Below are 22,806 nucleotides of genomic sequence, written 5' to 3'. Positions count from 1 at the left end.
GTGCGAGAGAGAAGAGCAGGGGTTCGCTCCACTGCCATGAGGCTGTATTGGCACAGTGAGGTGCTGCTCAGGAGTATGTCCGAGACGGGTACGGGGCCCCAAGGGAGGGATCGGGGCAGTACCAGGATGGTGGGACAGCTTCCGAAAAAAGGGCCAGGCCGGCGGTCCCAAGTGTCCTGGCACCGCATGAGCACTGGTAGGGATACATGCTGTATTTGGGGGCACTGATCAGTAGGGAGCACTCTCCCTGGCAGTCAGTGCTGATCCCAGTACTCCAGCATGGCATTAGGGGGCGCTGTGCTGTAGGGATTGGGGCAGGGGGCTCAGTAGGGGGCACTCTCCCCTGACAGCCAGTGCTGGCCCCAGTGCAGTTTTAGGGACCTGTGCTGCAGGGAGTGGGGAGGGGGGAATCATTAGGGGGTGCTCTCCCCTGGCAGTCAGTGCTGGCCCCAATACTCCAGCATGGGACTAGGGGGCGCTGTGCTGCAGGAAGTGGGGCGGGGCCTCAGTAGGGGGCACTCTCCCCTGACAGCCAGTGCTATCCCCAATGCACTAGGGGGCACTGCGCTGCAGGGAGGGGGCGGTGGGCTCAGTAGGGGGCGCTTCCCGCTCACGTTCACTGCTGGCGCTACTGACCAGGTCCACTTGCCATCTCGTTCACACTAACCGGGCGGCATGTCCCTCTGTGGCTCATGCCAGTTCCCAGGGGTGGGCACGATTCCCCCCGGTGCCTCGTATGATTCCTCGTCCTTTGTCTCCCACTTCGCTGTGACTTGGCTATTGCGGGCGGGTTCGCTTCTGCCTGGCTCGTCGGACTGGGGGTACCAGCCGCATGTGCATCCGCAATGCAGAATTGCTTTAGGGTGTGGTGGTACCCAGCATGGGAAGTCATGGGGGGTGCAGTGGGTGCAGAAGGGGACTTGCAGGAGCAGGAGGGTGTTGAAATGGGGGGAATGTGGCAGAGAACCACAGGAGAAGGGCTTGGGGGGTGGGTGAGGGACTCCGGGGGGGGGGGGGGGGCGGATTTGAGTCTGGTGTCTCAGCAACTTCGTATCTTCAATTAAATCCATGAAATCTCCAAGGGTTTCCTCTGCCTGCGGCCCAGAGTCGAGTGCGCACAGCGGGGCAGTGCCCGGCAGGAGCGGGTGAATGACCTAGGAGCCCTGGCTCTGTAGCTCTGGGGTTAATGCCCAGGGCTGCTAAACCAGGGGTTGGCAATTCAGCTCTCCTAGGAGCCTTGTGTCGCCCTTCAGTGAATTTGTCTAGTCCATGTTGCCCCCCACCCAGAACTGGCGCCATCAGGGCCATGCCCTTGCCCTTGGCAACTGCGGGGCACCGCGCTTTGCAGATACAGAGCATGTGACATTGCAGATCACGCTTCCAGAGGCTCCCTCTGTAGCCGGCCTCCCCCCTGGGAGAGGGAAATATGGGCTGAGCTGTTGAGGGGGGGAGAAGCAGCTCCCCAGCCTTCAAAGGGTGATCTCAAGCCAATCCCCCGCTGTGGGGCTGGATTGTAGCTGGTGTCCCCTGAAGGGGAAAGGCCCTGTGCACCATTCCCTGCCCCCCTGAGCCAGTCACCTGGGGCCAGATTGGAGCCAGTCCTCCCTAGAGGGGAAAGGCCCCATGCGCCATTCTCCGCCCCCCTGAGCCAGCCGGTGTCCCCTGATCTGGGGCTGGATTGGAGCCAGCGCCCCCTATAGGGGAAAGACCCTGCGTCCCATTCCCTGCCAGCCAGGCCCCTGGCCTGTGGCCAGATCAGAGGTTGGGCCCCCTAGATAATCCCACGACAATTCAGCTGTGCTCTCTGAAGGCCATTGGGGCAGCTGTTCACCCCCACGCCAAGTGCCCCACAAACATGTGCCCGGCCGTTCTGCGTTGGCAGCATTGTATTAAGGGTGGCAGCCAGAGAATCAAACTCCCCAACAGCATCGCTCCACCCCACTGCAACCCCCCTTCTGCTTCCCCCTTCAGCTCCGGTCACAGCCTCACCTTATATCCACATGGGAGACGTCAGAGCCAGACCGAGACCCCGAGTGCCTCCTGGTTCTACCCTAGCTCCGGCCTAGCAAATTTCACTGCCTGGGGAGCTCTGGGGGACGGGAGGGATGACAGGAACAGGAGTTAACCTCGCCCATGGTGCCCTCAGAGCCCCTCATTTCTACCCGGCCCAGCAGCCCTCCTCCCATCTTAGCCCTGTGATGTCTGGCCATGCGAGGCTCAGCTGGTTTCCACATCCCCCAGTAACGGGGCCAGATCCAGTCATACAGGTTTAGACAAATCCAAGGGGTTTGTGGGAATTTTGGTCAGATTCAGGGGGCTAAAAGTGGGCCCCCCAATGAAATGGTTCTGAGGTTTCAGAGCCGCTTGGCCTCTTTTGCTCCTGGTATGTCCGGGGCAGCCCCAGCCCAAGTCCAGGCCAGTTATGTTTGGATCCTGCTCAGCGAGGCAGCCGCTGGGCTCAGGCTGAGGGTCTCAGTGCCAGCCGGGGGGCTGGGCACCCGGATTTTCACTCGTGTGAATAGGAACTGGGCACCCAGCATGGGAAATCCCACCGCAGCCCCAACTGCCGGCCCGTGGGATAAGGGGAGGCACTGAAAGTCCCTGTGGAGACTCATGGCGGGCGTTGTCCAGGACGCGCAGGTAGGGGGACAGGGAGCCCCCAGCAACAGAGGGCTGCCCAGGATCAAAGCGGGGGTGGGGGGCAGAAGGGGGATCCCCTGCTCATGGCAGGTACGTCGGCTCTAAGTGCACAGGCAGCCCCTGGACACAGGCCACACGGATCTTGGTGTTGCCAGTTGCAGCCCTGTATCTACAGTGCCTCGGGCGGGAGCGGGGCAGCGCCCGGCACGTGGTGACGTTGAAGGACTCCAGGCTGTCGTAGAGGTTGAGGCTAACGTGTGTTCCTCCACGGGCACAGATGGCCTGGAGCTTGCCAGCAGGGGCGTGGATGAAGGTGTTGCGGCGTTTGCAGAAGACACGGGTCAGGCCACGGCGTTGCATCAGGAGGTTGCAGTAGAGCCGGTCGTTGGCAGCACTGGTCTTGGGGCTGTCAAAGTGTCGGGTCACAAACTGCTGGTAGCTGGCGCCTTCGCTGAGCTGAGCCAGGCAGACAGCCAGCAGGACCAGGGTCAGGAAGAGCAAGGGGCAGGGTCCCCTCAGGGCCATGGCTGTGTCTGTCACTGGATCGACCTGCAGTGGGGCGAGGGGGGAGATGGATGGAGACCGCACTGGGTGGGGATCTGCCTCCTCCATGGAACCTCCTGGGCCCAAACCCCTCCCCCTGCCAGTCCATTCTACCCCTAAAGCCTCATTAACCTGACCGAGGTCAGGACCCCGTTGTGCCAGGCACTGCACAGATCCCGACCGAGATCAGGGCCCCGTTGTGCCAGGCACTGCACAGATCCCGACTGAGATCAGGACCCCGTTGTGCCAGGCGCTGCACAGATCCCGACCGAGATCAGGGCCCCATTGTGCCAGGTGCTGCACATATCCAGAGAGAAACTCTTACAGTCTAAATGGGCAAAGCAGACCAAGAAAGGGTTGTTCTTTCCATGTTACAGAGGGGGAAACCGAGGCACAGAGTGGTTAAGGTTCAGCTTTTCAGCTCCCATTTGGTGGCTTGGGTCCCAGGGGTGTACACGAGGGTTTGGCCTCCAGACCCCTGTAGGGGTTTGAAAATCCCATCCTAAGGCACAGAGAATGAAACCCAGGTCCCCTAAACCCCAGTGGGGAGCTTTGGCCACAGCCCCAGCCTGCCATTAACTTTCTGCTTTACCGGTTTGTCCACAATGCATTCTTTCGTCCGCACTCCCAGCTCTCCCCCTTCTGCGACCCTAGACCCTGCTCCTCTCCCAGAGTGGTGAGAGAACCCAGGAGTCCTGGCTCCCAGCCTCCCTGCTGTAACCCACTTGACCCCACTGCCCCCGCTGAGCCAGGAGAGAACTCAGGAGGGCTGACTCCAGATCTCACATGCTCTTCCTTTTACCCTCTCGCCAAGATTGTGATCTCAGCTGCCTGGGGATCAATCCAGAGTCACCCCCTGAGTGCAATGGGGTCAGGGCCAGATTCTGCACCCAGCCCCCTGGGGTCAACCTGCAGTGCCCCTCCCTCTGAATTTCCCCCCTGGCTGTGTCTGTTCTCAGCTCACCCAACTCCTGGGGCTCCGGTCAGAGATGGATCCAACTGCCAGCAGAGCTGAGAGTCTCTGAGTTTCCTTCCCCTTTGGGTGTCATTATATAAAGCCCGGCCAGGCAGCTGGGGTTGGGGTGGGGCAGCTCCTCCCACCAAGGACCCCAGAGATGGTGGGTGGGGCAGTGAGTTGGGGGGAAGCAGGCACAGGGAAGGGTCCTGAGACACTGTGAACCCCACAGCCCCATTGCCTGGTGCATCTGCCCCTGTTATCCTCAGCCTAAAGGTATCCCCAAGCTGCGGAGAGAACCCAGGAGTCCTGACTCCCATCCCCCCTGTTCTAACCCACTAGCCCCCACTCCCCGCCCCGAGCCAAGTTAGAACCCAGGATTCCTGGCTCCCAGTCTCTCTAACCACACAGTCCTGGTGCCCTGTTACAGGTTTTGCCCCTTATTGGGTGCCCTGGATACCCCATAACCCAACCCCCAGCCCCAGCCAGTCCCTCTGCGGGTTCCCTGCCCAGGTCCCTAGGTAGGATTGCCAACTTTCTAATTGCACAAAACCGAACACTCTGCCAACCCCCTGCCCTGGCCCTTCCCTAAGGCCCCACCCCCCACTCCCGCCATCCCCACTCTCTCCATCGCTCACTCTCCCCCACCCTCACTCACTTTCACCAGGCTGGGGCAGGGGGTTGGGGTGCAGGGGGAGCATGAGGGCTCTGGCTGGGGGTGAGGTCTCTGGGTGGGGCCAGAAATGAGGGGTTCAGGGTGCAGGAGGGTGCAGGGGGGAGGAGCAGAGGGGGCTGGGAGCCAGGACTCTTGGGTTTTCTCCTGGCTCTGCGGGAGCAGTGGGGTCTAGTGGGTTACAGCAGGGAGGCTGGGAGCCAGGACTCCTGGGTTCTCTCCCCACTCTGGGAGAGGAGCAGGGTCTAGGGTCACAGGGCAGGGCTAGGGCAGGAGGTTGGGATGCAGGGGGGGTGATGGCTCCGGCTGGGGTTGTGGGCTCTGGGGTGGGGCCGGGGATGAGGGGTTCAGGGTGCAGGAGGGAGCTCCAGGCTGGGGCATGGGGTTGGCATGCAGGGGAGGTGAGGGCTCCGGTTGGGGGTGTGGGCTGTGGGTGGAGCCGGGGTTGGGGAGTGGGGGAGCTGGGGTACAGGCTCTAGGAGAGAGTTTGGGTATGGTCAGCGACCCAGACAGGGGAGGGGCAGGCCTGGCTGCTGAAAATGCCCGTGCCCAGCAGAGCCAGTGGGAGCTAGGGCCTGACCCCCAGCACCACCTGAGCCCCAGGGCCTGGGGAAAGGGTGAGGGCTGGACGGGACAAGGAGGGGGCAGGGACTGGCTCCCAGCACCAGCCTGGTCTTGGGGCTTGGAGTCGTCTCTCCTGGGTCTGTGTCCTGCCCACTGCTGATGGGGGTTGGGAGTCAGGACTCCTGGATTCTATCCCGGCCCTGGGTGGGCAGTGGGGTCTAGTGTGTGTTTGGGAGGTTATGAGACAATGTCCCTTTGGGGTCACCTGCTCATCGCCCTCTGTGCCGGCATGGTGGCTGCCAGCCCTGCTGCAGTGAAGGTTAAGACCAGCTCCCCGTTTAAAGCTCAACTCTCCTAAGTGCTCTAAAATCCACATGGTTACTTGGCTTGCCAGGAAATTTGGTGTGAGCCCTGAGGAGATGGGGAAGCTGGGGTGACTGACCCAAACTTAGGGTCATTTGAGGAAGGGATTCCCCACCCCTGAACAAAACAGCCTGGCTTAAGGTGGCTGGATTGTCCAACTTTGTGCAGCACTGAGGCTCAAACCCAGGCCATGACCGTCACCCCAGTGTCTCAGGCCCCCTGACAGGGCAGGCCACACACTAGCCCTTTGGGGGGACAAAACTGAGAATGGTACGAGACAGAGAGTTTGGCTCTCATGACAGGCAACGAACACACCTAATGATCACGCCCCAAACGGATAACATGGAATGTGCAGAGAGGGCTGAGCTCACCAGCCCTGCCACACTGCACCAGGTGGGGCTCCAGGGGGATTGTTGTGGCCACGGCTGAGCTGGCTGGGCGCACGGGGAACTGGGGCAGTGTGACGTTATTGATATAATCTGGGACCATATAGATCATTGTTGCAACCAAGGTCCTGTAGTGGCATGCAAATCTTGTATAAAGGGGGTCAAATGGGGTGTCTAGGACAAGGTTATGGTTTACTGGTTATGATTATGCGGTCTATATGTATGTATCAGTTTTGTAGTTGAAGTTATGAATATTGGCTCTATACTGTCTGTATGGCAAACTTATGCTATGCTGCTGGGTGACATCCCAGACAAGCTGAGATTAGCTCTGCCTAGCCTGCTTGATGGCCCATTAAGGACCATCAGCTATACAATGGACCCATTGAGAGAAGGCAGATACGCCTTGTAACTCAGCAAAGTATGCAGGGACTGGCCCGTGTGACTCCAGACTCCATTTTGCTGTAATTTTCCACAGTAAGAACAAAGAGGTGTTCTTACACCTGGAAAAGACTATATAAGGCTGATGCCTCATCTCCATCTGGTCTTCAATCCTGCTTCATACCTCTGGAGGAACTTTGCTACAAGCTGAAGCTTTGAACAAAGGACTGAGGACCCATCCCAGCGGGGGATGTATTCCAGAGACTTGATTTGAACCTGCAGTTTATTCCATCGCTGCTGCAAGCCTGAACCAAGAACTTTGCCATTACTGTATGTAATTGATTCCATTTAACCAATTCTAACTCTCATCTCTATCTTTTTCCTTTTATGAATAAACCTTTAGATTTTAGATTCTGAAGGATTGGCAACAGCGTGATTTGTGGGTAAGATCTGATTTGTATATTGACCTGGGTCTGGGGCTTGGTCCTTTGGGATCAGGAGAACCTTTTTCTTTTACTGGGGTATTGGTTTTCATAACCATTTGTCCCCATAACGAGTGGCACTGGTGGTAATACTGGGAAACTGGAGTGTCTAAGGAGATTGCTTGTGAGACTTGTGGTTAGCCAGTGGGGTGAGACCGAAGTCCTCTTAGTCTGGCTGGTTTGGTTTGCCTTAGAGGTGGAAAAAACCCCAGCCTTGGGCTGTAACTGCCCTATTTGAGCAATTTGTCCTGAGTTGGCACTCTCAGTTGGGTTCCGCCAGAACCGCATTGTCACAGGCAGGCTGCGCTGGGCAGGCTGGGCCCAAGGGGATCCGGGCCCACGAGGGATCCCTCTCCACTGGCACCAGCTATAGGGGTCCCGCCAGGCCCCCCTGCTCCGGCTTCTGTCCCATTCACCTTGCAGTGTCTCATGGTGCTCACAGGCTCGGGTATTTGACACCCCCCAGTCCTGGGGCTGGCCCAGATCTGGCCCAACAGGGCTGCCCACGACCCTATCAGCCTGGACTGGCCCCCGCCCAATCTGCACTGCCCAGTCCCGCTGAGTCACTGTGTGTCGGTTGGTGGTTGGGCCGTTGCTGGATCCCTCCCTGTGGTCTGGGGCAGGCTGCTCTCCCCGGGACTGGGGGCAAAACCCTGCACATACAGAGGAAGTTTCAAAACCTGGGATGGGGCAATGGGCTAACGGGTGGTGACTCCACAGGCTGGTGGGATGTGCCAATGGCTGCGCGGTCCCCGCTGTTAACCGCAGAGCCCTGCTCCCACGTGGAGTGTCGTTGTGGTGTGGGGAGCAGGGCAGAGGAGGGAGTGATGCCAGGTTAACAACGTGATGCAGTGGCAGAAAAGGCTAGTGTCAGCCTGGGGTGGATTACCAGGAGGGTCATATGCAAGACACGGGAAGGAATTGTCCTGCTCTACTCGACATTGGTGAGGTCCTTCTTGGAGTTCTGTGCCCAGTTCTGTGCGCCAAACTTTAGGAAAGATGTGGACAAACTGGAGAGAGTCCAGTGGAGAGCAACACAAACTATCAAAGGGTTAGAAAACCTGCCCTGTGAGGAAAGGTTAAAAACTGGGCAGGTTTAGTCTTGAGAAAAGAAGAGTGAGGGGAGACCCGATAACAGCTTTCAAATATGTTAAGGGCTGTTCTGAAGAGGACAGAGATCCATTATTCTCCATGTCCACTGAGGACAGGACAAGAAGTAATGGGCTGAGTCTACAGCCAGGGAGATGTAGGTTGGATATTAGGGAAAAGTTTCGAACAGTCATGTTAGGATATAGATATTCAGGCCTGTCTGTAAAGGCCTATACTTTAAGAATGTAGGTATATGTTTATCACTTAGCTAGTTAGAGAGGTATAAAAGAAAGAATCAAAATCACTGTCTGCCTGTGTAAGGGCCTTCTCTCACTGTGACAGTCTGAGGCCCTGTTCTTAGGCAAAGGCCTTTGGCTGAGCTGCAGGGGCAGCCATAACCTGGGAACCGTATGACCACATCCTCACATTCCAGACTAGCCACACTGAAACAAGGCAATCTGGGGCTGTTAGGAAGTGAGCACCTCCAGGGAAAGGGAAGAGCCTAGAAGATGTAAAAGGAAATTTAGTTTGATAGTTTTCTGTTTGGTAAGAACTCACTTATCAATAGACACAGTTGGGAAACCCTTATGTCTTTATAGATGTAGATGTGAAATCCTCACAACTGTATTGTTTTGTCATTTTGTCCCACTTTGCTACTGTTTATTTGCATGGTCTCTGTCGGGTTCTGTGATCGTTTCTGTCTTCTGTATAATTAAATTTGCTGGGTGTAAACTAATTAAGGTGGTGGGATATAATTGGTTAGCTAATCATGTTACAATATATTGGGATTGGTTAGGTAAATTTCAGTGGAATGATTGGTTAAGGTATAGCTGAGAATATTACCATATACATTAGGGGCAAACAGGAAGTAAGTTGGGATTTGAAAATAAGGAACTTGGATTTAAGCTGCTGGAAGTTCACCCCAATAAACACTGAATTGTTCGCACCTTCGGACTTCGGGTCTTGTTGCTCTCTGTTCACACGAGAAGGACTAGGGAAGTGGAGGGTGAAGGAATAAGCCCTCTAACAGCTCCGAGGGGTGAAGTTCTGGACCAGGCTCCCAAAGGGGGTCACATCATTGGATAACCCCTTGTCAGGGCTGATCTAGGGTTACTTGGCCTGGGCTTGATGGCCTCTCAAGGTCACTTCCAGCCCCACATTTCTGTGCTTCTATGGCTGCTCTGCATGCCCTGCTGTTTGGGGGAGCTGCAGGGCAGTGGGTGAAGGGGTAGGAGATGCCAGCTCTGCCTCCGTGCTGCAAACCCCTTGGGGACAGAGCCTCGGAGGTGGTCGTGAGTCCCAGGGACCCTTCGAGCCCCATACTGACTATGGCTGCAACCAGATGAGCCATTCACTGGCAAACCTCAGATGAAACCTCTTTGCTTCCAGATCCCCCTCTCTGACACATACCCACAGTCAACGAGACCTTCTGAGCTGGGCCCAGACTGTATCTGGTAGGGTTACCATACGTCCGGATTTTCCCGGACATGTCCGGCTTTTGGGGGTTCAAATCCCCGTCCGGGGGGAAATCCCCAAAAGCCGGGCATGTCTGGGAAAATCGGGAGGGAGGGATGGAGGGCTCGGCCGGGGCCTCTTTGGCCGGGGTCGCGGGGCTGGGGGCATGGTGCCGGGCCGGGCGCGGGGCCGGGCGGGGAGCCGGGGGCGCGGTGCCGGGCCGTGCGCCGGGCCGCGGTAGCGGGGGAGGGGGTGCGCCGGGCCGCGGGGCCGGGCGGGGAGCCGGGGGTGCGCGGGGCCGCGGGGCGGTCTGGGTAGCGGGGGGGGGGGGTGCGCCGGGCCGCGGTCCGGGGTAGGGAGGGGGGGTGCGCCGGGCCGCGGGGCCGCGAGCCGGTCCGGGGTAGCGGGGGGTGCGCCGGGCCGCGGTCCGGGGTAGCGGGGGGGGTGCGTCGGGCCGCGGGGCCGGGCAGGGAGCCGGTCCGGGGTAGCGGGGGGGTGCGCCGGGCCGCGGGCCGGGGTAGCGGGGGGGGGGGTGCGCCGGGCCGCGGGCCCAAGCATTATTATTTAGAGCGCCCTGCATAACTATGGACCTGTATATAGGGAACAGGTGTCTGCATTCAGGAGCTCTGAAATTTTAAATGGATGTTAGATTGTCATTAAGCATCCAAATTCACCATGAATACTGCTAACTATTTCATTGCTGATCATTTAAGCATAAAACTCCAGCTGGACTGGAATCATGGGCACAGGTGGACCAAAACACCTTTCCCTCCCCCTGCTACCCTGATCTTTAGTGATACTGGAAAGGATAAGTCAGAGAAGTTATCATACCCCTATTCAAAGGAGTCAGCTGAACTCTGGCACAAGCAAGTTGTGACCAAAGTTTTGAGGTGGCATCTATTTCAGATTTAGAGTGTTCTTCGAGTCCACATGCTGAAACAGGCTATGTTCTAGACTAGATCACTTACAAATTAACAAAAATTTCAGAAGGCGCTTTAGAATGTCAAGCTTGGTGAGGAGTGCAAAATTCACACAAGTTCAGTATCAATTCTCACAGGATAACAAGGGAGCTAACTAGTGGTCTACCCTTTCCAGCTTCACATCGAAGCCTTGATCACACTGGATCTTTTTCTTTTAACATCCAGGATGAGGTCATCTCAGATTCAGCAGCATCTTGGTGGCAGAAGTAGATTTTTACACCCCAGTGGTGTACAGCCTGCAGGAATGTGATGGAGACCAAGTTACTGACTCACTGACATTGCCATGGGGCTGCCTAGCAGACAGGCATTGAGTCACTCAGGATTAGATGGTTACATGCCTGAGCACTTCTTAAAGCACAGCAGATCCAGAGACATTTAGGGGAGGAATGCTCAGAAAGCAGAGACATCACTTGTTTTCCTCTTTCCTCCCTACTTTTGAAATAAGCCACCCCCATCTCCACCCCGATTGCACCAGGTTCTGCTTTCCAATGGCATTACCTCTACTGGAAGGTTTTCAACTGTTGTATAGCTATTGCATCAAAAAGCACTACATTAAAAGAATACTAAGCAAAGTCAAGCACTTGAAAGTTAGGAGATAGAGAATGGAATTAACACCTCCCTCTTCTCCACATTGCCGAGGTGCCAGCAGAGGGCGCAAGGAGACGCTCATCCTGATCTCAGTTTTGGTGCCCAGCAGCCTGGCAACCCCACCAGCCAGGAGGAACAATTGCAGGGAAAGTCCTACTCATTCTCTGCAGCCTGAAGATGGAGCATCCTTACCATATTTTGTGCCTCCAAATGGAGGACACTCCACGGGGCCCCGGCCCCGCCCCCAGCCCCCGAGCCGACCCAGGCTGGAGCCGCCGGGGGGCCAGCCTGGGCCCCGCCTCCTCCCCCCACACTCCCCCCACACTCCCCCTTACCTGCTTCAGGCTTCCCGCGAATTAAATGTTCGCGGGAAGCAGGGGAGGGGGCGGAGACTTTGGGGAGGGGGCGGAGTTGGGGCGGGGCTGGGGGCGGGGCCCCGTGGAGTGTCCTCCATTTGGAGGCACAAAATATGGTAACCCTAGTATCTGGTGCTCCGAAATAAACATTTCCTGTGCCCCGTTCCCCAGCCGCCACTGAGAAACCCAATCCTGGGGCCTGCAACCCATGGGGACTGGTGCCCCCTTGTGGGGAATGGCCCTGTATTGCATTCCCCGTCTCATTCCCTCACCTGCATCTGGATTGGAGCCAGAGGCCTCTAAAGAGGAGAGTCCCCAGATTCCAGTCCCCAAACCCCTGAGCAAGCCAGGACCCCTGACCTGGGGTTTGATCATGGTCACTGCACAGCAATGGGGCATATCTGCCCCTTCACTCATCCCTTTAAATAAGGTTTCAGAGTAGCAGCCGTGTTAGTCTGTATCCGCAAAAAGAAGAACAGGAGTACTTGTGGCACCTTAGAGTAAATTTGTTAGTCTCTAAGGTGCCACAAGTACTCCTGTTCTTCCCTTTAAATAACTTAGCCATGTTCCCAAAATAGCCCGAGGGTTTGAGATCTTCAGATGCACAGTGACTCTGACCCCAGCCCCCCAACACAGCGACTGGTTCTGCATTGGCAGGAAAGTGTTTTATTGCAAGAAGCAGTAAGGAAACAAAACTCAGGAACAGATTCCAGGTCCCCCCGGGACAATCTTCTCCCCACAACATGCCCCTGATACCCAATGGATGCGGGGTGGGAGGGGGCGGCTGTGTTGTATGATGGGCACCCAGCGAGGCGGGTGCTGGGCTCAGGCTGAGGGTCTCAGTGCCAACCAGGGGGCTGGGCACCTGGATTTCCACTCGTGTGGATGGGAACCGGGCACCCAGCGTGGGAAACCCTCCTGCACGCCCCAAGCTGCCGGCCTGTGGGATAAGGGGAGATGCTGTCTGTCCCTGTGGAGACTCATGGCGGGTGTTGCCCAGGAGGGGCAGGGATAGGGCTGGAGAGCCCCAGTGACAGAGGGCTGCCTAGGAGCGATAGGAGGTGCAGGGGGTCCATGGCCAGCGCCTCGGCTCTACAAGACTCTGATGAAGTTCAGGGCAGAGATTAGAGACAGGTCACATGGATCTCGCTGTTGAGGACTGTGGTCCTGTATCTACAGCACCCTAGGAATGAGGATGTCAGCTGGCACTCAGTGTGGTCGAAGCGTGCAATACTGGCATAGACTTTGCCGTAGACGTGTTTCCCTCCGCGGCTGCAGATGTTTTGGATTTGACTGAAGGGGGCATGGATGAAGATGTTGCTGGCTTTGCAGGCAGAGCGGGTCAGGCCCCGGCACTGCTTCGTGCGGTTGCAGTAGCCCTGGTCATTGTGGGCGCTGGACCTGGGGAAGTCAATGTGCTGGTTCACAAACTGCTGGTTGCTGGCGCCTTCGCTGAGCTGAGCCAGGCAGATGGCCAGCAGGATGAGGGTCCGGAAAAGCAAAGGGCAGGGTCCCCCTCGGGCCCGTTGCATGTCTGTCACTGGATTGACCTGCAGTGGGGAGAGGGGGGGATGGATGGAGACAGCGAGGGGTGGGGATCTGCCTCCTCCATGGAACCTCCTGGGCCCGACCTCGTCCCATCCAACCCACTCGTCCCTCACAACTCCTCTCAGCCCAGGGAAGTGAGATGGGGCTTAACTGTTTGATTCAGAGCAACTTCTATTAACCCATTGACCCTGGGGTCACGAGGGGGCACCAGAGTCACAGGGCCAACATTGAACAAGGGTTCCCAATTTTTTTGGGGTGCATGGGGGTGTCATAACTATAAAGGGAACCAAAAAGCTCCAGCGCTGCCCCCTGGAGTTTCCCCCCTTTTTTCTTACTCTCCCCCTCCCCCTTAGGAAAAAGATTTAAAGGGCCATGCTCTCTAAACCCCAAAGGGGTTACACTCTCCCCCCCCAAAATAAATAATCTTTGATATCTCCATCAAGGTAGGCAACTCTAAACCATGGATCCCCAGCAGGAGACCCAGGGCCCCCATTCGTCAGGAGCATTCCCATCATCCATCTCACAGGACCCCGAGGGGTGGAACAGGTTTCCCATGAGGCAGCTTGCCCCCCGTGGCACTCCAGGGATCTGTAGGTCACTGGGTTCCCCTAAACGATCATACGTCAGCACACATCTGGGCTTCCCTTCCCTAGAGGAATGTCTAGGCTGGCTGTAGGGTATTGGCTGAGGTGATACCACTGAACATGGAGGCAAGATGATGGGTCCTTGAGGCACAAATTCGAGTGCATCTGGGTTTAAAATGGCTGTTTGGGGTTGTCAAGGCTCCTTCCCCACTCTGAACTTAGGTTCAAAGTTACAGCAAACAGAGGTAAACACCCTAGCAAAAGGTACATTTACAAGTTGAGAAAACAAAGATAAAACTATCACGCCTTGCCTGGCTGTACTAGTCTGAAATATGAGAGACTTATTCAGAAAGATTTGGAGAGCATGGATTGATGTCTGGTCCCTCTTAGTCCCAAGAGCGAACTCCCCCCAAAACAAAGAGCACAAACAAAAGCCTTCCCCCCACCAAGATTTGAAAGTATCTTGTCCCCTTATTGGTCCTTTGGGTCAGGTGTCAGACAGGTTACCTGAGCTTCTTAACCCTTTACAGGTAAAAGGATTTTGGAGTCTCTGGCCAGGAGGGATTTTATAGTATTGTACACAGGAGGGCTGTTACCCTTCCCTTTATAGTTATGACAGGGGTACAGGGTTCTCTGCCTTCACTGAACCTTCCTCAACATGTTCTTGGGGGGTCTCCACAGCTTGGGACAGTGGGGCCTCGGGAGTGCTCAGTGTGGGTTCTTCTCCTTCACCATCTCTTTGTGTGACAACAAGAGGATCCATTAGGGTTGGGGCATTCCAAACTGGATGTTCGCCAGACCCCATTTCATCCTCACTCTTCGAGGAGCTGGGTGTTTGCAGAGGACAGGTATATTTCTATTGTTGGGACCGTGTCCGACACGCAGGGCCGGGAGTCTCAGAATCTGTGGAAACATCCTCATGGGGAAACAATACTTGTCCTACAGGTAACAGATGATTCCGGTGGAGAGTTTTGGTGGGGCCGTGCCTGCCCTCAGGACGTATGTGATACACTGGTAGACCCCAAGTTTCTTATCTATAATGTATGGGTGTGACTCCCAACGATCTGCAATTTTGTGTTTTCCCTGTAGTCTGAGATTTCGGGCCAAAACTCGGTCACCAACTTGAATCTCCTGTTGCCTCACTCGCTGATCATATCGGGTTTTATTCTTTTGATTCTGGTGACCAGCTGCTTGCGTCACTATCCGATATGCCTCCTTCAGTTGATCTCTTAAGTGAGTCACATACCCCAAGTATGTTTCTGGGAGTGCCCCATCTGAAGACACTACAAAACAAAGATCAATTGGCAACCGGGCCTCTCGACCGAACATTAACATGTATGGTGTGAACCCAGTTACATCATGTTGAGTGCAGTTATACGCATGTACCAAATGCTTCACGTGCTGGCTCCAGTATTTTTTCTGCTGAGGGTCCAGAGTTCCCAGCATGTTCAGTAGTGTGCGGTTGAATCATTCTGGTAGTGGATCCCCTTGGGGATGATAAGGCGTGGTGCGTGATTTTTTGATCCCCATGATCTTACAAAGTTCTTTTATTAATCGACTTTCAAAATCCCGTCCCTGATCTGAGTGTAGTCTGGCGGGCAACCCATAGTGGATGAAGAACTTTTCCCACAGGATCTTGGCAACCATGGACGCTTTTTGATCTTTCGTGGGATAAGCCTGGGCATAACGAGTAAAATGGTCCGTGACCACCAAGATATTTGCAGTACCCTGGCGGTCAGGCTCTAATGACAGAAAGTCCATAAAGACAAGCTCCATGGGTGCAGAACTCGTGATACTGACAAGAGGAGCCGCTTGCTTAGGCAGAGTCTTTCGTTGGATACATCTGGTGCAGGTGCGAATATGGTGGGTGATGTCAGGCCCCATCCGGGGCCAATAGAATCTTGCCTTAACTAGGGCCTCCAATCGCTCGACTCCCAGATGCCCCATTCGATTGTGGCAGGCCTCTAACATGCCTCGCCGGTACTTCTGCGGTAGCACCAATTGCTTATGATGAGGCCTCTGGGGATGCTTCTGTCCTTGGTAAAGTTGTCCATCCCGAACCAATGGGCGATCCCATTCTGCACCCACATTAAAGTATTGATGCCGAGGTGAGTTCCCCTTCTTCTTATTTGTGGGGGGAGTATCCCTTGGTGAGCTCTGTGAGTGCATGTACGATGTATGAAAAATTCTTGATAAACTTGCGGTAATAGCCACAGAATCCCAGAAACGACCATAATTCCTTGAGAGTTGTGGGCCTTGGCCAGGTGGTTACTGCCTTCACCTTCTCTGGGTCTGTAGCTATACCATCTGCAGACACTATGTGTCCCACATACCGCATGGATGTCTGGCAGAAGATGCACTTGTCTAAGGATAACTTGAGGCCAGCCTGTTCCAAATGATCCAGGACTTTGCACAGCCGAGTTTCGTGTTCTTCTAAAGTGCGCCTGAACACTATAATGTCATCCAGGTACACCAGACATTCCAACAGGTGCATGTCCCCTACCACCCGCTCCATGAGTCGCTGAAACATGGCTGGAGCTCCAGATACTCCCTGAGGCATGCGATTAAATTGGTAAAACCCTAAAGGGCAGATGAATTCTGTCTTCTCACGGTCCTTTGGTGCCATGGGCACTTGATAGTATCCACTGCGGAGGTCAAGGACAGAAAACCAGCAGCTACCATTCAGGCTATCCAAGGCATCATCCACCCGGGGCAGTGTGTATTGGTCAGGGATCGTCCACCGGTTCAGAGTGCGATAGTCGATGCACATGCGCACCTTTCCACTTTTCTTTCGTGCTACAACGATCGGCAATGCGTAGGGGCTACTGGATTCCTCAATGATACCTGCTTGAACCAGTTCCTGTAGGTGCCGCCTCACATCTTCAATATCAGCGGGGGCTAATCATCTTGACCTCTCTCGAAAAGGCCTACCATCCTGCATTTGGATATGGTGTTCCATATCATGTGCACACCCAACATCCCATTCGTGCATAGAGAAAACAGACTTCCTCTTGACTAACTTCTCACACAGGTGGTCCTTCCACTCAGCAGGAATGGGGGAATCCCCAAACTGGAAACTATCCCTCCCAAAAGGTCTAGCCTTGGTCTTCTCTTGGGATGGGGGCCTCCTTGCTTGCTGGTATGCGGCTTTACATAAAGCGTGCACTGGCAGCTCCTGCAGATAGTTGTTCCCTGCCATCTCACGGCATTTCCACGCCAATCTCTGGAACAGGTTTGCATTTGTCCCTAGGATTAAAAGTGCATACTTTCTTCCCTTTGGATCTGGGCAGACCAGTGCCAATGTTTCTATTTCCTGGTTTACCCCTGCAACATTCTTTGGAAACTGAACATTTAACAGGATATATCCCAGATAGGGGCAGGAGTCACAGCCAATTCCCCAGACTGTCAGGCCAGACAGGGGACGCAAGGGTAAATGCTGCAGGTGTTCTCGGTAGTAAGATTCATAGAGTATGGTGACCTGTGATCCGCTGTCCAGCAATGCCTCACATGATCGTCCTTCTATATGAACGGGTACTATAGCCTGGGGGCCTATCAGCCCATCTGGGTAACCCTTGTTTGTGTTTTTTTCTGGGGAGCCTTGGAATTTCAGGGTCTTGGGTTGCTCCTTCCCCAAGCCCTGTTGGTGTTTCCCTGAAGCTTCTTAATGGTCTGCTGCAATCTCTGAGATACCCTTGCATGATCTGTCTTGTTTTGGCAGTCCAAGGCATAGTAACCATCTCTTCCACAGTTATAACAGAAACCTTCTCGCTGGCTATCACCCCCCTGCTATTCTCCCCTCTTGAGGATGGCACAGTATGTCCCTGAGCCTTCATCATGGCCACTTCTTGGGTCAAATCTCTCAGTGCTGCTGCCACTGACAGGGCATCTTCCATCTCTCCAAGCACTTTGGTGGTGCGACTCCCTGCCATCTTCGACTGCACCACTGTATCCACTTGCAACAATCGCTCCTCCTCTTCTCATATCTCTCGAATGAGCTTGTGGAACGGGGGTGGATTTTGGGCCCGCTCCCTCAGCTGCAGTCGCCACGACATCAACTCATCTTGTCGGGTGCCCCGAAGGATTTGGTCCAACCTAGCGGAATCAATGCGCTTGGTGGGGATGCCCTCCTTCCGCACTACTTGCTGTAGCAAATCCTCTAGTCTCCTGATGAAATCCGACAATCATTCATGGGGCTCTTGATAGGTATGGCGGAAATGATAATACAGGTCTTCACTGTTATCAGTAGTACCGTAGACACTCTCAAGAGCGGTTAAATAGTCTTGCATTGTGGCAGCTGGTTGTGAGTCTTTCAGGGCTCGGATAATTCGCATGGCAGGTCCCCTCAGACTCTCAAGCACACGTTTCCGCTTCTCAGCATCAGAGCATTCCCACTCTTGGACAAGTGGCACCGTAAAATCCCTCCAGGTCTCGTAATCCTCCTCCCCTGGGGGTACAGGTGACACCCCCGAGCATGAACGTAACCCTTGTATGGAGCACTTTCATGTACCGGCCTCAATGCATCTTTGAGAGCGTTTCCCAGCTCTTTGGCCCATCCCACCAGGCTGGGTGCTGCAGGTGTTGGAGCCCCTCCTAATGCCAAAATTAATTATTCTCTTTTCCGCTTCTCATCCACCATCAGAGCTTGCAATTTCTGCGCTAAAGAATCCACCTCAAGTGACACACGCACACTAGGAGAGGACTTCTCTGCCCCCAGAATTGTCCAAGGAATACCTTCTACTTGTACCTCTTTGGGCACTTTATCAAGATCTGTTTCCTTGGAGTGAGTACATAGTGCTACCATGCCCTTCACTTCACGGTTGTAAATACGGGTGTGGACCTTTACTCTCCCCAGTATTTCAGCTGCATCTAAGCTCTCCTCAATTTCATTTGGTTCCATCTCTTCTGGGAATCCCGCCACCAGCACAGCTTTGGTTACTGGGATTCATGCCCCTCGGCACAGGTCTTCTAATAATCCTCTCTCCATTTTTTTTTAACTGAGATGAAAGTCACTCAGGAGTTTCTTTGCTCTGTGAAGAAGAGCCCAGGGTGCACAACGTAGGGGTGTGTGTGTGTGTGTACTGCAAAGTCCCCGTATGGGCCACCAAGTGTAACTTTAGCTCCCTCATGGCCAAGATGGAGTCTGCTCTGCAGGCAGCTCTGGCCAAGAAATGGCGCACGCAGGAATGCAGCAGGAGAAATCCCTTCCACTCCAGGGGCACCTGTTCCAAACCCTCCAGAGTGAACGAACACACACACCCACAGGAAAAGTACAGTGGATATAACAAGGGAAATATTTATTTACAGAGGGATGAGAGGAGAAAAACAACAAGGGGAAATATAGGGGAAGCAGTAAGACAGGGCTGCATTCAAACCAAGGCCCCACAGGCCCAGTGGTAGCACAGTCTGGAAGGGCAGACACCGAGCAATGTGTCTGCACACAGAGTTCAGGAGTCCTGAGCAAAGTTCCAGTCCAGTGGTGAGTCTTGGGTGCTCCTGGTTGTCTTCGGCGCCAGTGAACTTTCCCCCAACAAACCCCTCTGGTGCCCTCTTCTGCTGCTCTCTGCAAAGCCACACAGAGCGACCACCTCCCCACTTAACTAGCTACAGCCTCCCTCCTTGTTCCCAATGCAGAGTCCCAAGCCCCAGTACTCACAGCCCCATGCAGCTCTGGGCAGCCGTGATACTGGGTCCAGATCTGGCCTGTCCTTCTCGGGCGATTCCTCCCTGGCACAGTGCTCCTCCTGGTTCCTGTCCTGGGGGGTCCCCGATCAGCCCTGTCCTTCCCAGGCTTCAGGCAGGTTCTCTGTTGCTTCACTTTTCCAGGGCCTCAGGCTGCCTCTCCCTCTCCCTGGAGCTCCAGTGCTGCCCCCTGGAGTTTCCCTCCTTTTTTCTTACTCTCCCACTCCCCCTTAGGAAAAAGATTTAAAGGGCCATGCTCTCTAAACCCCAAAGGGGTTACATACGCAATCAGGTAGCCACAGAGACAAAAAACAAAAACAAATCTAGTGCTGTGTTAAATGTAAATGACTTTAAAAAAAGGAAAAGTTTTAAAATTAGTATTTGACAAGGTTAAGAAATTATTTCTGTGCTTGTTTCGTTTAAATTAAGGGGGTTAAAAGCAGCATTTTTCTTCCTCATAGTAAAGTTTCAAAGCTTTACTAAGTCAATGTTCAGTTGTAAACTTTTGAAAGAGCCACCAAAACACTTTGTTCAGAGTTACAAACATTTCAGAATTATAAACAACCTCCCTTCTCAAGGGGTTTGTAACTCTGAGGCTCTACTGTGGTTTTGCCTTGGGTTGAACCAAACCCTATAGTTTTCCAAATTTATGGCAAAATAAAAAATCAAAAAATTCCACGTCGCCTGGACAGGAAAAGTTTCTGTTTGACCTGACGTGAAAGGTTTCGGTTTCTTTTCAATTTGGGCCATTTGGACAAAAGCAGATGATTAAAGCCACAAAATGGCCACTGGGGACGGGCTCCCTTATAACTTTCAGCCCAGCGGTTACAGCATTCACCCAGGGCTGTGGGGAAACCCAGTTCAAATCCCCCCTCTGCCTGCCAAGGTGAGGGGATTAGACCCGCAATCTGCCCCCTCTCAGCTGGGAACTCCTCACTCGCTCTGCTTGGAGCTGCCCTGCTCCACTTTGTCTGAATCACTGTTGGAGCAGGGCCTAGAAACTGGGTCACCCACATCTGAGGGGCAGGCGTTAACCAGAGTCATTCTCACAGGCTGTCCCAGGTCCAGTGGCTACTCAGCATCACCCTGCCTGACAATTTAGGTGAATAAATTGATACAAATTTTGCCCTATTCTACCCAGGAGTCCTGGCTCCCTGGTCTAACCCACTAGAGCCCCCAGCCACCCCAAAGCAGGGCTATAACCCACCTCTCCTGGCTCCCACCATGCCCTGGCCTAACCCATTAGACTCCACAATCATCCCAGGGCAGGACTAGAACCCACCAATCCTAGCGCCCACCCCTCTCTGCTCTACCCCACTAGACCCCCCCCCCCCCCGAGCAAGGCCAGAACTCCCGACTCCTGACTTCTAACTCTTGACTTCTAACTCTCCTGCCCTGACCTCACCACTTGAAGCCAGGCGGACACCAGCTGACTCTGGAATTGTGCTCTCCTGCTTGAATGTTGGAGACCCCTCTGCACCTGACACCAGCTGGGTCATCACCTCACCTTGTCCTGGGGCTGCAGCTCCCTTCTCAGAGATGGATCGAGATCCCTGCTGAGATGAAAGCCAGGGACCCCCTCCCACTCTGGTGCCTGTTATATGGAGCCCGGCCAGGCCCATGGTCTGGGACACACACAGTGAGCGATTCAGCGAGCAGAGATTAGAGGAGCAGACTCCTGATCAATGGCCATAAAAAGTAGAAACCACATTCGGTAAATATTTGCTGTCAGATATCTGGGATCTGCCCTTGGGCCAGTTTTGTTCAACATCTTTATTAATGATCTGGATGATGGGATGAATTGCACCCTTAGCAAGTTCTCAGATGACACTGAGCTAGGGGGAGGCCCCGAAGAAGTTATGCATCCGAATAAGTGGGCTGTAGTCCACGAAAGCTTATGCTCTAATAAATTTGTTAGTCTCTAAGGTGCCACAAGTACTCCTGTTCTTCTTTAAGCTAGGGGGAGAGATAGATAGGGTAGGGATAGGGTCCAGAGTGACCTAGACAAATTGGAGGATTGGGCCAAAAGAAATCTGATAAGGTTCAACAAGGACAAGAGCAGAGTCCTGCACTTAGGATGGAAGAATCCCATGCACCACTACAGGCTGGGGACCGACTGGCTAAGCAGCAGTTCTGCAGAAAAGGACCTGGATTACAGTGGATGAGAAGCTGGATATGAGTCAGCAGTTTGCCCTTGTTGCCAAGAAGGCTAATGGCATATTGGACTGCATTAGTAGGAGCACTGCCAGCAGATCAAGGGAAGTGATTATTCCCCTCTATTTGGCACTGGTGAGGCCACACCTGGAGTATTGTGGCCAGTTTTGGGCGCCCCACTACAGAAACGATGCGGACAATTTGGAGAGAGTCCAGCGGAGGGCAACGAAAATGATTAGGGGGCTGGGGCACATGACTTATGAGGAGAGGCTGAGGGAACTGGGATTGTTTAGTCTGCAGAAGAGAAGAATGAGGAGGGATTTAATAGCAGCTTTCAACTACCTGAAGGGGGGTTCCAAAGAGGATTGAGCTTGGCTGTTCTCAGTGGTGGCAGATGACAGAACAAGGAGCAATGGTCTCACGTTACAGTGTGGGTGGTTTAGGTTGGATATTAGGAAAAACTTTTTCACTAGGAGGGTGGTGAAGCACTGGAATGGGTTAACTAGGGAGGTGGTGGAATCTCCATCCTTAGAGGTTTTTAAGGCCCAGCTTGACAAAGCCCTGGCTGGGATGATTTAGATGGTGTTGGTCCTGCTTTGAGCAGGGGGTTGGACTAGATGACCTCCTGAGATCTCTTCCAACCTTAATCTTCTATGATTCTGTGATCAGCCAGTGCCCCTCAATCCCACCTCCCAGCACCCGGCTATCCCTGCTCTGCCTCCAACACAGCTCTGCCAGTGCCCCTCAATCCCGACCCCCAAACCCTGCTATCCCTGCCCTGGACTCCGCATTCCCCACCAGCTCTCTGGGTGCCCCTATACCCTGATCCACAGCTCCCTCCCATTCCTCCACACCATCCCTCTACCCCCCATTCAACCCAGAAGCCACAAAGCCCGTCTCTAACACGCCTGTGACACCCATCACCATGGTCTCTGGCCTCCATGTTCTGTCCCCATCCCCACCCCTTTCTCTGCTGGTGGCTGTTACACTGTAGGGTCTCTGCTGCCAGGATTGTCCCTGGCGCTGTGTTTGTCCAGCACCGAGCATGTGGGATCCAGTCATAATGGGCAATGATGGGACTACAGCACAGCAATGAAATTTCTCCCCCCTGCAGACATGAAGCCACCCGCGATACCCTGTGTGACGGGTTGGATCACAGAATCCCCCTTAGGAGCTGCCACCAGATGTGCCAAGACTACTTTTACCCCTGCCTTCCCTGCCAGCTCCAGGAAACAGCACCCTGTCTTGCTGAGCCAGACACTCCCATCTGCTCCAACACAGACCCAGGGTCTGAATTACTTGCCCCAAAGCTGCAGATTTACCTGAAAGCAGCTAACCGGAGTGTGCTTGTCTTTAACACTTAGATGCCCAACTCCCAATGGGGTCTAA

At 54.4% G+C, this 22,806-nt stretch overlaps 3 protein-coding genes across 4 annotated transcripts in view; 1 reads left to right on the top strand and 2 right to left on the bottom strand.

The window, feature by feature from the left end:
• Positions 1–22,806, top strand: part of LOC135975277 (uncharacterized) — a 259,450-nt gene that overhangs the window by 114,723 nt on the left and 121,921 nt on the right. The gene's annotated exons all lie outside the window — the stretch shown is intronic.
• LOC101946083 (ribonuclease pancreatic-like) lies at positions 1,075–4,214 on the bottom strand. The gene is made up of 2 exons (XM_024112357.3): positions 4,148–4,214; positions 1,075–3,189 (listed from the first exon to the last, which is right to left on the bottom strand). The coding sequence occupies exon 2, from the start codon at positions 3,163–3,165 to the stop codon at positions 2,722–2,724; it is 444 nt and encodes a 147-aa protein (XP_023968125.1). The 5' UTR covers positions 3,166–3,189; positions 4,148–4,214; the 3' UTR covers positions 1,075–2,721.
• On the bottom strand, positions 12,103–19,464 carry LOC135975279 (ribonuclease pancreatic-like). The gene is made up of 2 exons (XM_065565603.1): positions 19,238–19,464; positions 12,103–13,002 (listed from the first exon to the last, which is right to left on the bottom strand). Exon 2 carries the CDS (start codon positions 12,982–12,984, stop codon positions 12,577–12,579), a length of 408 nt encoding a protein of 135 aa, XP_065421675.1. The 5' UTR covers positions 12,985–13,002; positions 19,238–19,464; the 3' UTR covers positions 12,103–12,576.

Source organism: Chrysemys picta, chromosome 13 (genome assembly GCF_011386835.1).
Source record: "Chrysemys picta bellii isolate R12L10 chromosome 13, ASM1138683v2, whole genome shotgun sequence".
In the NCBI taxonomy this organism is placed as follows: domain Eukaryota; kingdom Metazoa; phylum Chordata; order Testudines; family Emydidae; genus Chrysemys; species Chrysemys picta.
Note: the sequence above shows the minus strand (reverse complement) of the source record. Positions and strands in the feature narration are given on the sequence as shown.